Source organism: Diplotaxodon limnothrissa, linkage group LG6 (assembly GCF_057381915.1).
Source record: "Diplotaxodon limnothrissa isolate DT_005_m linkage group LG6, D_limnothrissa_male_GT1.1, whole genome shotgun sequence".
Taxonomy (NCBI): domain Eukaryota; kingdom Metazoa; phylum Chordata; class Actinopteri; order Cichliformes; family Cichlidae; genus Diplotaxodon; species Diplotaxodon limnothrissa.
In genome coordinates, this window is record NC_140601.1 from 27,839,663 (window position 1) to 27,852,662 (window position 13,000).

The 13,000-nt window shown below is 39.9% G+C and overlaps 1 protein-coding gene across 3 annotated transcripts; it reads left to right on the plus strand.

Annotated features, from left to right (window-relative positions):
* The first annotated feature begins 4,111 nt into the window (after positions 1–4,111).
* Positions 4,112–12,086, plus strand: znf207b (zinc finger protein 207, b). 3 transcript variants are annotated; one of them, XM_085354941.1, is made up of 11 exons: positions 4,112–4,252; positions 4,737–4,863; positions 5,000–5,138; positions 6,758–6,940; positions 7,801–7,876; positions 8,035–8,087; positions 8,203–8,330; positions 8,812–8,910; positions 9,696–9,941; positions 10,327–10,483; positions 10,850–12,086. In XM_085354941.1, exons 1-11 carry the CDS (start codon positions 4,212–4,214, stop codon positions 10,999–11,001), a joined length of 1,401 nt encoding a protein of 466 aa, XP_085211067.1. In that variant the 5' UTR covers positions 4,112–4,211; the 3' UTR covers positions 11,002–12,086. The 3 variants fall into 3 exon arrangements, with proteins under 3 accessions (XP_085211067.1, XP_085211066.1, XP_085211065.1); XM_085354940.1 differs by lacking the exon at positions 8,812–8,910 and having other exon boundaries at positions 8,206–8,330; positions 10,850–12,085; XM_085354939.1 differs by lacking the exon at positions 8,812–8,910 and having other exon boundaries at positions 10,850–11,829.
* Positions 12,087–13,000: the final 914 nt, after the last annotated feature.

Here is a 13,000-nt window from a genome sequence, read left to right on the forward strand (position 1 = left end):
CTGCCAGCTTCTTTCACCACCCGCTGGAGTGCTTGCTGATCGGCCTTGGTGCAGCTGGGGAACCACACTAGAAATCCATACGTCAGAACGCTGCTGATGGCACAGTTGTAGAAGTTCAACATCAGAGATCTGGGAATGTGTGCGCTCCGCAGTCTCCTCAGGTAGTAGAGGCGCTGTTGGGCCTTCCGTACAACTGAGGTGATATGGTTGCCCCAGGACAGGTCCTCGGTCACAGTTACCCCCAAGAATTTAAAACTGCTCACCCTCTCCACCGCCTCACTGCCAATGAAGAGAGGCAGATGGTTGTTATGACCCCTCTTCCGGAAATCTACAATGATCTCCTTGGTCTTTTTGGTGTTTAAGACCAAGTTATTGTCGTGGCACCATGACTCTAGTTGTTGCACCTCTGTCCTATAGTTTGTCTCATCATTGTTGGATATAAGTCCGAGCACTGTAGTGTCATCTGCAAACTTAACATGAGATTGGACGCGCAGGAGGAAATACAGTCATGGGTGAAGAGAGTGTATAGCAGAGGGCTCAGAACACACCCCTGAGGGGCACCGGTGTTGACCACAAGGGTGGAAGAGGTGTTCTTACCCACTCTGACACTGTCTACGGTTAGTGAGGAAGTCCACAATCCAGTTGCACAGAGAGGAGTTAAGTCCCAGTTGGTGGAGTTTGGGACGGAGTTTGTATGGCCGGATGGTATTAAAAGCCGAGCTGTAGTCTACAAAGAGGAGCCGTGCATAGGTGTTCCTGTGTTCCAAGTGCTTCAGTAATGTGTGCAGCACTGTGGCGATCGCATCCTCGGTTGACCGGTTCTCCCTGTATGCAAACTGGTGCGAGTCCAGGGATGGTGGAAAAGCAGCTCTGATGTGTTTAATGACCAGTCTCTCCAGGCATTTGGCGGGAATGGGGGTGAGTGCCACAGGTCTGAAATCATTCAGACATGTGACATTTGACTGTTTTGGGATGGGAACGATGGTTGCTGCTTTGAAACAGGACGGATACCCTCAAATGAAAGTTCTACACATTATGCCCATGTCCATTATATAACAATAATTGTATTTGTATTGTGTCTAAATATATATGGACCTAGCTGTAAATACACCTGGCATTGCAACAACTTAATAGCAAAAGGTATAGATATTTAGCTGTCTGGCTACGTGAACATAATCCTGAAGATAAAGCATTTTTTTTGGTTCTGTATACGTTTTACTGGAGTGACTGCATGTTATGCAGGAGAAAACACCACCATCCTGTGACAAAACTTTAGAACTACATCAAAATAGTCCCACAGACCTTATATTTAGGGCTGCTCAATTAATCGAATTTTAATCACGATTACGATCTGGGCTTTCAACGATCATTAAAAATGACTGAGCCGATTATTAGCCCCTCCCTCGTGCTTTACTCTCGCGCTGCTCCGTGTGGCAAATCGAGCGCACCTCTCTGCATTTCGAACACCCGTAACAACAATCCGGTTGTTCAGTGATGACGCGACGGATCCTACTTCCGGGTCTAAAGTAGTCTGCGTTTAATATGGCTTTTGTGTTGTTAACATGTTTAATGTTATGTATTTTCTTCTATTTGATCTCAAAAAGCTCCTAAAAAAAGTCAGTGATCACTGTTGACCTCCCTCGGCTTTTATTACCGCTAATCATTTATTTAAGCTCAGTTTTTAAAACCTTAGGATGTAACTACAGCCCAGCCCATGCAGCAGTATATGAATGACTAACCTCGTATTGTGGATGGATTATCTCAGTTGTTCTTCTGGCTGAAGTTTGGTCCTTTTACAGCATCCTGCCATGCGATTACATTTGTTCCTGACCACCGAGAACACTCACGGTAACTTTTATCGAGTGGAAAAAAAGTTAGCTTGTTTATATTATGCTAACGTAGCTGTGTCGCTAGCGGTCACGCAGCACATCATTATATACCAGCTAGCCCAACTTCAGTAACCCTACAAACGTCACTGCTGTTTAGTTTTCTGTCTTCATTTATGCTGGAAGTGATAACAGAGCTGTACGTTTTAATTTGTTTCCAAAACCCCGCAGTCAGGACATGCTATATTGTATTTAGATAGAAGCTAGCGAGCTAACTCCCTGCTAACTTCTAACTCCTTTAAATGTCATAAATTCCGTTTTCATGGATGCCTGGATGTTAAACTCAATTGTTACACCTGAGCAGAACGCTGATCATTTTATTAAAGATGAAAGACTTTAGACAGTTTTTCAACTCTCAGTAATGCCATATGATCGTTTGATATATGGACCTGCAGCGGAGTTTAGACCCAGACACGGCTAGTGACGTCAGACTGAACAACCGGATTAAGAGAACCCAAGGGAAGCTCGGAAAGCTAAGCAGAAGTTATTTGGAGAGGAGAGTGACTGCCGTTGGTTGAAAAGAGAGGTAAAAAAAACCTTCAGTGGTGTGGAAACATTATGGGTTCGCAGAGTCAGACGTCAAGTAGACATAGTGTGTAAACGTTGCTACGGTGTAGTAGCTGCACCACAGAGGAACACTGCAAAGTTCACTAAACATAGATGTTTACATTTTTCATTTATTTTTTATATTGCAAACATTTGCACTGTTATCAGTATTTGCACACTATTTTATATTATTTTTTTAAAGTCATTATTCAATACATTGTTATTGTTAACCCTTTAAATCCCTGTAGAACCAGAACCGCGTAAGCTAGCGCAATAATTTGTTTTGCATAAGAAACCGGAGGAGTTGTACTTACATCTTATGTAAATGGCCTGTATTTATATAGCGCTTTACTAGTCCCTAAGGACCCCAAAGCGCTTTACATATCCAGTCATCCACCCATTCACACACACATTCACACACTGGTGATGGCAAGCCAGTGACAAGCTTATGTCATCAGCTTGTCCTCGGTCACTTAATGCATACATATTATTAAAATATGGGCTATAACAGTTGTATTGATGTATAGCAACTTGAGATGCTCCCAAAAATGGCACTACAGCATGTAAAAAAAAAAAAAAAAAGCTCTGGCGGACTTGGTTCTATGGTAGGTCTTAAAGGGTTAAATAAATATCGTCAAATAATCGAGATCTCAATTTCAGTGAAAATAATCGTGATTATCATTTTTGCCATAATCGAGCAGCCCTACTTATATTAATATAAGTATATTAAATTACATTATAGTAAAACCATTTTTTAAATAAAAACCATCCTCAGATGCAAAAGTGGCGCACAAAAGCCAGTTTTGTTATCGACAAAACTGTAGTTTTTACACCTAGTATATTTTTTTTCCATTTATATGATGGAAACCTCTAGACTCCACGCAACAAGAAAAAAGTCAACACTGGTTAAAAGAAAAATATGGATAATGTGGCAGCTATTTATTGATGATATAATCCCCCTGCTGTAATCTGTGCCCATGCAGCTATATCATTACTTCTTGTTTTTAATCTTGTTAAAAATATATGAAACACGTAATACCTATCATGATGATAACTTTAGTTCATCTTTCTGGTGAAAGTAGATCTTTGCACATTTATTGGGTTACAGTTGCCAGTCAATCATGAACTATGTTTTAGTGTCCATAAAGCTTTTAAATATGTTGGTGGATAAACGCTTCTAACAATGGTTATAGCAATACAAGAAAATGTCAGCAGTTATTTCAGTAAACGGATCTGTTAGAATAAATAATATGTAAAGAGAAAAACCGTCCTGTAAGTTAAGTTCCAAATAAGACATCATTGACTATCAGCCCAATCTGCTAATATTCTTGTTTTAAGACTTCGTGAGTCATGAACGTTTTCGTGAGACATCAGTGTGTTGGCCATGATCAAGACAGTTGCATGTTACATGGCGAGCTGGCTTTGGGAGGTCTGTCCATCGGGGAGTGTTTTTGCTATAAAGGAATGATGGAATGAGACACACTTCATTTTAAGTCTCCAAGTGCTATTCAGCACCAAAGGTTCGCCAGAATATTGCATTGCAGTGAAATCAGTTATTTACTTCACCTGTCGGCTATCCTGTCTACCGTGCTTCCTGTTTTGAACATCTGGGCGTGTCTGTGACGCTCATTTCGTATTCGCGCGAGAATACGTTCGTTACAACTTCCGCCATTGAAGCGCCATTTTCGGCCTTGTCACGGGATTACAGCATGCTGTTCTCAAACAGATAATAAGACAAGTGTTTAGAGTTTTGATACCGGTTTTCCAGTATTTCATAAAATGGGGCGAAAAAAGAAGAAGCAGATGAAGCCATGGTGCTGGTATCCTTTTTGTTTCGACGATAAAGTGCCGCTGTGGAAAGACGAGGGGCTACATGTTAGCTCGACAAAGGGAAGGCCCAAACTAGCCTCTTGACGCCCTAAAGCTTGCGTTAGCATTAGCGACTGGCACTCACGAACTTAAGAGTTTTGCTGGTTGATTTTTACTTAATGAGATATTTTTAAAGCTGTAAAATACTCTGTATCGGTTGTATTTCATTTCTAGTAGAGTTTGGGTTCGTGGTGCTGGTTACAGGAATCGAATAATACCTTGGATATTAACGGCTATGTTAGCATTTAGCTTCGTTTATGATTCAATCTTCAGGACTGATCCGTCTTTAGATTTGTGTAACCAGACGATTTGCGCTACTTAGTCGCTGAGTGATGGTTATTTTAAGCAGTTCTTATGTTATTTTGCCGGCTTGTATGGTCGCTGAATTTCGATCTTGTACAGTGTTACTGGGCAGTCCTTAACTTCAGTTTCCAGGTACTGTAATCGAGACTTCGACGATGAAAAGATCCTCATTCAGCATCAAAAGGCAAAACATTTTAAATGCCACATTTGCCACAAGAAGTTGTACACTGGCCCTGGCTTGGCTATTCATTGCATGCAGGTATGGGTTTTTAATTATTAATAACCTTATTAAGATTTGTAGCATCTTTGTTTAAAAAAACACACACACACACATTAGTTACAGGTAATCGAGTAGTTATTCGAGTTTGTGGTGACTCACTTTGCATATTTTTCAGGTGCACAAAGAGACGATTGACAGCGTACCAAATGCAATTCCAGGAAGAACAGACATCGAGCTGGAAATCTATGGCATGGAGGGAATTCCAGATAAAGACATGCAGGAACGAAGGCGAACGTTAGAACAGAAATCACAAGGTTTGTTCACCTATGCAAGGGCTGTGCTTGTGTTGACTAAAACCTGGTTTATATTATAGGGTTTGTAATAGAGCAGGGCGATATGGCCAAAAATATTTATCACGATATATATTTGAAAATTTGCGATAACGATATAACCGACGATATAATTGATGCGAGACAAAATACAACTCCACAACATTACTAGCGCAAAAAGACAACCTTCCATTTATTTTCACTTAAATAAGAAGCTGGTTTTTATGTACATTAAAGCTTTATAAAAATGTAACAGTGCAAATGCAAATTCCTTGCTGAAAGTTTAACCAAAAGGCATTTCCAGTAGAAATGGGCTGACATATCCTGAGCATAACCATGTATAATATCCACTGAAGTTAAAAAGAGGTGCTTTGCAACATTAAACTGCAGTGTGCAGTACGCATTTTTCGGACCATAAGGTGCACGGGATTATAAGGCACATTAAGCGAAACAAAGCAGTCAGATAAATCAAACTTTATTAAACTCATTCTTCTTGCTTCCTCCACTTCTGTACCATTGATTCATTAATGTTGAATTCTCTGGCAGCTGCTCTATTCCCATGTTGTTGCAGTATATTAATGACTAACCTCGTATTGTGGATGGATTATCTCAGTTGTTCTCCTGACTGAAGTTTGGTCCGTTTACAGCATCCTGCCATGCGATTGCATTTGTCTCTAACCATGAGGAACCTTCACGTTAACTTTTATAAGTGGAAAAGTGTTAGTGTTCGTCCTCCAGCTTCACTGTTTATGTTATGCTAACATAGCTGTGTCGCTAGCGATCACGTAGCACATCATTATATACCAGCTAGCCCAACTTCAGTAACCCTACAAACGTCACTGCTGTTTAGTTTCCTGTCTTCATTTATGTTGGAAGTGATAGCAGAGCTGTACGTTTGATTTTTTTCAGAAATCTCTCAGTCAGAACATGCAATATCATGCTTAGGTAACTAGCGAAACTAGCGAGCTAACTTCCGCTAGCTTCCTGCTAACTTCTAACTCCATTAAATGTAATAACTTTTGTTTTCATGGATGCCTGGAAGTTAAAGTTGAGAGGCACTTTATAGTTACACCTGGTAAAGCAGCAATGCTGATCGTTTTATTAAAGATGAAAGAATTTAGACAGTTTTTAACTCTAAGTGATGCTGCAGTGTTGTTTGACCTGAAGCATACGGAGTTTAGGACCCAGATTACTCCCAGATTTAAGAGCATCTTAGTCCGACAAATACGACAATAACAACGGCCGCTTGCATGTTCTGCAAAAAAATGTGCTTTGTCGTGTATCTGACGGACAAACACCAAACCAGTTCCACATCACGGAAGTTGCACCATTTTTACAAACCAATTCTGGTTCATCTGTTTCACTCAACAATCGGCCATGTGCGTATGAAAACAAAGGCACTGCGCATGCGCGTTTTACTCATATTCTATCGCGATATTTCATTTTCCTATCGTTGCCTAACATTATACCGGTATTACCGTGAACGGTATAATATGGCCCAGCCCTAGTTTGTAATATGATGCACGAGTCTTAGTAATCTAATATAGTGTTATGGTATGGGTTACATAAGATTTTGCTTAGGTGTCAACATTTTCTGTTTTCAGAGAGTCAAAAGAAGAAGTCAAACAATCAGGATGACTCTGATGAGTCTGATGATGATGAAGCTGGACCGTCAGCTCAGCAGGTCACTGTGGTCCAGGCCCAGGCAGGTTATGCTGCCCCAATGGCACAACCTGGGATCCCTCCTGTGGCTGGAGCACCAGTGATTCCTCCTGCAGGATATCAAGGCAGGGTTTTTTATTTATTTATTTTTTTTACAAACTTAAAAATCTATGCATCAACTACACATATGAAACTGGCTTCGCAGCTGATCAACTTTTAATTCCAGTTGCAGTTCTGCTTTTTAACTAAAACCGTTATTGTGTTGAATTGTTTTGCAGTAGTTTCTCATGTCGCCATCCTTCACATCCTTTTCATTTCCTTTTGCCAGTCGATAGAAGTTCAAGTTCATTCCAGGTTTATTTCAGTTTAAAAGTATTCTTTTTCTTTCCAATTGAATTGTAATTCTAATGCTAGGAAATCTTGCATCCACAAATTCACAATATTTTTAAATGTTTTTGCTAGATGGATTTTACTGCTGAATCACAGCTGCATTTAAGGAGACATGGGAATTTGATTTCTGTAGCACGTTACATAACACATTCCTGCTGGATGTGTCTCTAAATTCATCAACAATCTCAGATAATTGGTGTAATTGTTGGGCACGCATGACCCGTAATTAACCAACAAATCCACCTCAGTATATATCTTAGTATTTTTGTAAGTTTTTAGCTACCTTCTTAAAAAGTTGACAGTATTAATGCAGTTTGTCCACCAGAGAGCACCAACAAATAATTTTTGTTCAGCGGTTGTATCTATTTTAACCCTATAGATGATCTGTCATGTATGCTTTTAACACACTCCTTCAGTTTTTTGCCACAAATATCTAAATATACGACTGAAATCATTCAAGAAACTAAATGGAGCCTGTGAAAATGTAGTTTATGTATGTGTATCCTTTTGCTGTGTTTATTTGCCTACTTGTTTGATTGTTTGTGTGGCATGATGAGTTATTGCTAAATAAATCTTCTCTAACCCGTTGTTACAGGAATGCCTCCTATGATGCCCGGTGTTCCTCACATGATGCATGGCATGCCTCCTGCAATGCCTGGAATGCCACCAGGGTAATTCATTTACTAACTTTTGATTTAATAGTAACTTTACTATCCAGTGTTTTGTCTGTAGGGATAATACAATCATGGAGCTAACTGAAATGCAGTTTTACTGTAGTTCACTGTCAGATCAGTGTGTCCAATTTTCTGTGGGTCTCTGCTTTTTGCAGTATGATGCCAATGGGAGGGATGATGCCCCCAATGATGCCAGGGATACCCCCGGGTGAGTTGTGCTTGCATTTCAGAAACAACCGTTGAACTTATATTACACAAAGAACTAAATTTGACAAATGTGATCATGTAAACACTTCTGATCCTGGTTCCGGTTCATCCTACAGCAGTCCCACCCCACATACCCCCAAGGCCAGGAATTCCTCACATGGCCCCAGCCCCTGCAGTCACTCGACCAGCCGCACCTGCGGCCCAGCCAGCTGTCACCAAACCTCTCTTCCCCAGTGCAGCACAGGTGGGCATTGTAACCCCACTAACACACATGCAGTGACTTCTTTAGACATTTGCCTCAAAGAGATGTTATTGTTTTCTTAGGTCTCATGTTGTTAATGTAGTTTACTTTATCTGGAATTAAACCGTCAACAGGGTGTTTTATGATGTCGTTGTATACATAACAGGATTTTTCCAGGCTCAAAATTTAGGCTTGGAGTCTGTGTCACTTGCTCATATTTGCTACATTTCTGGTTGATTGATAAACAAATTGTCAGAAGTAGAACATAAAAGAAACCCCACTCAGATAAGCTGGTTAAAATTAGTCTTGTATACCAGAGGAAAAAAAACCCTCATATTTTATTTCCCATTTGTTCTTGTTTCTGATGTGTCCCTTTGCTTTCTAACCTTGTTTAGGGTATGTTGTAAAGGGTAAAATTCAGATTAAAAAACATTGTAGACATGTTACATGCAAACGCTGTGGTTTCCTTTCCACCATGCTGCAGATGGGCTCTGGTGTTCACAGCAGCACAGCAGCTGTCTCCTCTCCATCTGCAGACCCTCAGTCTGCGTCTCCCCAGCCTCCCTTTCCTAATATGCTACAAGTATGCTCACAGACAGGATTCTGTGCTCTGTGGCAGCTGCATGTTGAATATTTATTAACACTGCCTGTAAATTCTGAATTTGCAAACTTAAACATGGCTGGATACTAACCATATTTGCTTCATAAGTCTACTTGTGCACCAAAATAGCCATGCTGGCCATGATGTTGGTGTCACAGGATGGGCATCTCTGACAAGAACTGACATGTTTTGTTTGTGAACTTCATTAGTGTGCATGCGCTTTAGTTAAAATAGGCCTAAGATGAGATGAACTTTATTTAGAATCTTCCACTCTCTCTCAACCTCAGGAGCATGATGCAATTAGTACCCAACAGATTTTGCAAGATTTTTATTTTTCTCCCTTAACCCGAGTTCTTCCCATCTGAAGTGCTATAGATACTTCTAGTTCTTCTCCATTTAATGTAAAAATTGCACTGTGGTTGAGACAAAATAGCGCAACAGCTTTGTTCCAATTAAAATAAAATGGAAACAAATTAATTGGGATTATTAAAATCATGTGTAATTTGTGTATTTAAGCTTCAGAGTAACCAAATCATAATACACTTGTACATTACAGTGCTTTAAAATGTAAAGCTTAAATCAAATGATTAGTTAACTTTTCCATTTTTTTTTAATGTTGTTACTGAGATGTCATCTTTTCACTGTAATTTTTAAAATGAATTTATTTTGGGGTTATTTTCATTCCTTTTTTGCATATTGCAACATTAAGCTAGTATCTTATTATTAATTTAAAAAAAATCAGTTATATGTATGGTGTCTTTGCACAGGCCCAGCAGACTGTTCCAGGAGTCGCAGGAGCTTCAAGTTCCCTCAGCACAGCTGCCTCCACTGACCCACCCAAAGCAACATTCCCTGCCTACACCCAGCCCTCTGTCTCTTCTTCTTCCACTTCTTCTAATCCCTCTAGCAGCACTGTGGCCAAACCCCCAGCCACAGTGACCAGTAAGCCTGCTACCCTCACCACCACGAGTGCAACTAGTAAGTTGATCCACCCTGATGAGGATATCTCACTGGTAAGTTGCTTGAGCTTTCTATTTTGCCCTTTTCACAGTAAGTAATGACTGATACATATTTATAATAGCACATTGGGCAATAGACAATAATAGACTGGTGCAGTATTTGACCACCAGCTTGATTCTGTATATCTTGATCATAATTCAGCTATATATTCAGAATATGTTTGAAGCTAAACACTTTGGTTGCACATCCTTAATACTACTTAGTAGTTCTTCTTTTGTGGTTATGTTAAAGGATGATTCTGAACTTGAACATCCTCAGTCTGAAATCAGGGCACGTCAACATTGGTACAAGTTCCTCATCATTTTTTTGTACTGTAAAGGGGCATAACAAAGTTTCTTTAGTCTGAATGTTTGTTCTGTGCATTGTCCCTGCCAACAGGAAGAGATGAAGGCCCAACTTCCTCGTTACCAGCGTCTTGCACCAAGACCTGGTCAGGCCCATGTGGCTGCTCCCCCAGTGGCAGCTGTGGGTGGTATAATGCCCCCACAGCAAGGCTTGCCACCACAGCAGCCAGGCATGAGGCATCCCATACATGGTAAGAAAATCCTTTTTTTTTTTTCTTTTTTTTTTTTGGCAGTGTACAGAATTGTTTCTGTTCTAGCAAACTCATTTTTTGTGTAACTCACTGTTCTACCAGCTTGTGCTCATTACCTGTCTGTGGATCATTTTAGTTCACATTTCATTGAAAGCTTAGCTTTTTCTCAGCAGTCTCTGTCAAGTAGGTGTTTAATTTAAAAAAAGAAACCGCAACAGGAAAAAACCAAGTATATTTGGCTGTTTGAAAAATATAATTAATTGAATTTTGTAGATTTGGACAGGAAGGTGTATGGTGCACAGCAGGTGAGATCAGATGTCCTTTTGAACAGTAGCATTAAAACACTCCGTGCTCTTCTCTCTGTAGGTCAGTATGGTGCCCCTCCTCAGGGCATGCCAGGCTACATGCCTGGAGGGATGCCTCCATATGGGCAGGGGCCTCCCATGGTGCCCCCTTACCAGGGAGGCCCTCCCATGGGTATGAGGCCTCCCGTCATGTCTCCGGCTGGACGCTACTGAAGCAGCAAAGCAACCTGCACATTAGGTTTGAGGTTAACACCTTTCTATCACCCTTGTGCTTTTTCAAACCTAGCTGCAAGCAAAGAGCATAAAGACCAACGGTGGTGAAGACAAATATTTGTTAGAACACATGGACATTTAATGTAACATCTTTATTTGAAAAGAGCCAAACACCACATAAGTTTTTAACAACTATAACGTTGTTAACTAATTACATGTGAGGATATATTTTTCCCCTTAGGTTTCACTCAGGTTCATAGAAGTGAAGTGTGTTTAAATGATTCATATTTCTTTTGAAGCTGCTGGAGTTTCATGAACGTACCAACTCCTTACAAAGGCAAGTTTCTCTTGTAAACATTTAATCATATTTTTGTTTATTTCTTTTGGTGGAATGATTGAGGCCCTCACAGCATGCTTAGATGCTGTTGGACATTCGTCCCCAACCTTGGTTGGTGAGGGTCTCAGAAACTGGTTCCAGTTACGTAGTCTATAAACTCCATGACTCATCAGGCTCTAGTTTTATTCTTTTTTTCAGGTTTGATTTAAATATTTCCTGGTCCTAAGTCTACTTGTATACATCCTTTGTAATGTTTTATCAATCTGTTGTAATAAAATCCATCTTGAAATCCAATGCTGGTTTGTCCTGACGTGCGTGGAGGTGAGTCATGAAGGTTTGTACTGATGTCTTTTGTTTTTCTGCACAGCTTAGGGATTTGTTTAATGGCAGAATCTTATCAGGTAGACAAAGACCAAGTTTGCCATCATCTGTTTTTTGTTGAGTGCATCAATCATTGCCTTAATAATAGACTGATTATGAAAAATAAATTTAAAAAAAAATTCTTTACATAAATTCAGTAGCCTAATAAAGATTTTACATGCTTTGAGTTTGTGTACTTCCAGCCAAAAACTGAGATGTTGGCTAACTTTATGTTCCAAAATACTGCATGGTACCTGTGATATGATGGAATTAACTGCAAATTAAGCAATACAGTTGCAGTACACCCAGTCTGCAATGAAGGAAAAGCTAAGTTTCATTTCTGACCCATTAACTCCTACACACACACACACACACGGTTGACTGCTTTAATAATGTTGGTGTCTGTCGTGGTCATCTCTCTATTATGCATTGAAGAGGGAAAGCAAAACAAAGCCAACAGCAGCAGCTGAGTTTAACATATTTGTTTTTTAAGGTGAGGTCTTTGCTATTTACTTTAGACTTCATTATAGTGTTAATCACTGTCTGCAGCGTAGTGCTTATTTCTGCAGTCTCTTTCTCCCTGCAGTTTTTTTTTAATTTAAAGAGTAACTAGCACTGTCATTTCTATAGGAAAAATAAAATGCAAGAACAGACACCTGAGGGTCTTCTTGTGACCACTGCTAACCCCTTAACATTATATTTCTAAAATGACAGTAAATCAATGCCTATTATTATTTTCCAAAGCACTTTGTTTGGCTGGTCTTTACCACAGTGCTGGCCTGTGTTGCTGCGTGGTTTTGTTTTAAATCCTAGATGTATCATAGTTGTCGGACATCTGGGGTTATCCTGTTACAGATTGCTGTCTATAAAGCAATCCGTGAAAGAACAGACACCACAGGTGTGCAAATCTGAGTGTAGTGCATATATGGATTAAAAACAAAAAATAGCAGGTTTTTTAAAAAGAAGTGCTTGTAGGTATTTGATGTGGCACAGTGTTTCCTCTGCCCATATCACTTACTGCTTTGTATTTGTTTTTGTCTGTAGCCCATCCATATCAGCTTTTCAGCCTTAAAACCCAATCAGCTGGCATGACAGGTCAGTTAAAACTCAGTAAGTACCTGATGATGTTCTAGTGTGGCTCCATCCTCTACATGTGGATGTTAGGCCTTGTATTATTAAATTTCACACCAATCAGCCACAGCACATGAACACTTGGACTACACGTCTCCCAGCAGCAGATTTTAAGATGATTAGTGTCACTTCATCTGTGAGTGGTTTCAAGGTTGTGGCTCATTAGTGTGA

Coding starts and splice junctions, on each gene's coding strand:
- znf207b (XM_085354941.1), top strand. CDS start 4,212: ATGGGGCGAAAAAAGAAGAAGCAGATGAAGCCATGGTGCTG. Junction 8,088..8,202: donor GATGCCAGGGATACCCCCGG/GTGAGTTGTGCT, acceptor TTCATCCTACAG/CAGTCCCACCCCACATACCC. Junction 9,942..10,326: donor CTGATGAGGATATCTCACTG/GTAAGTTGCTTG, acceptor CCCTGCCAACAG/GAAGAGATGAAGGCCCAACT.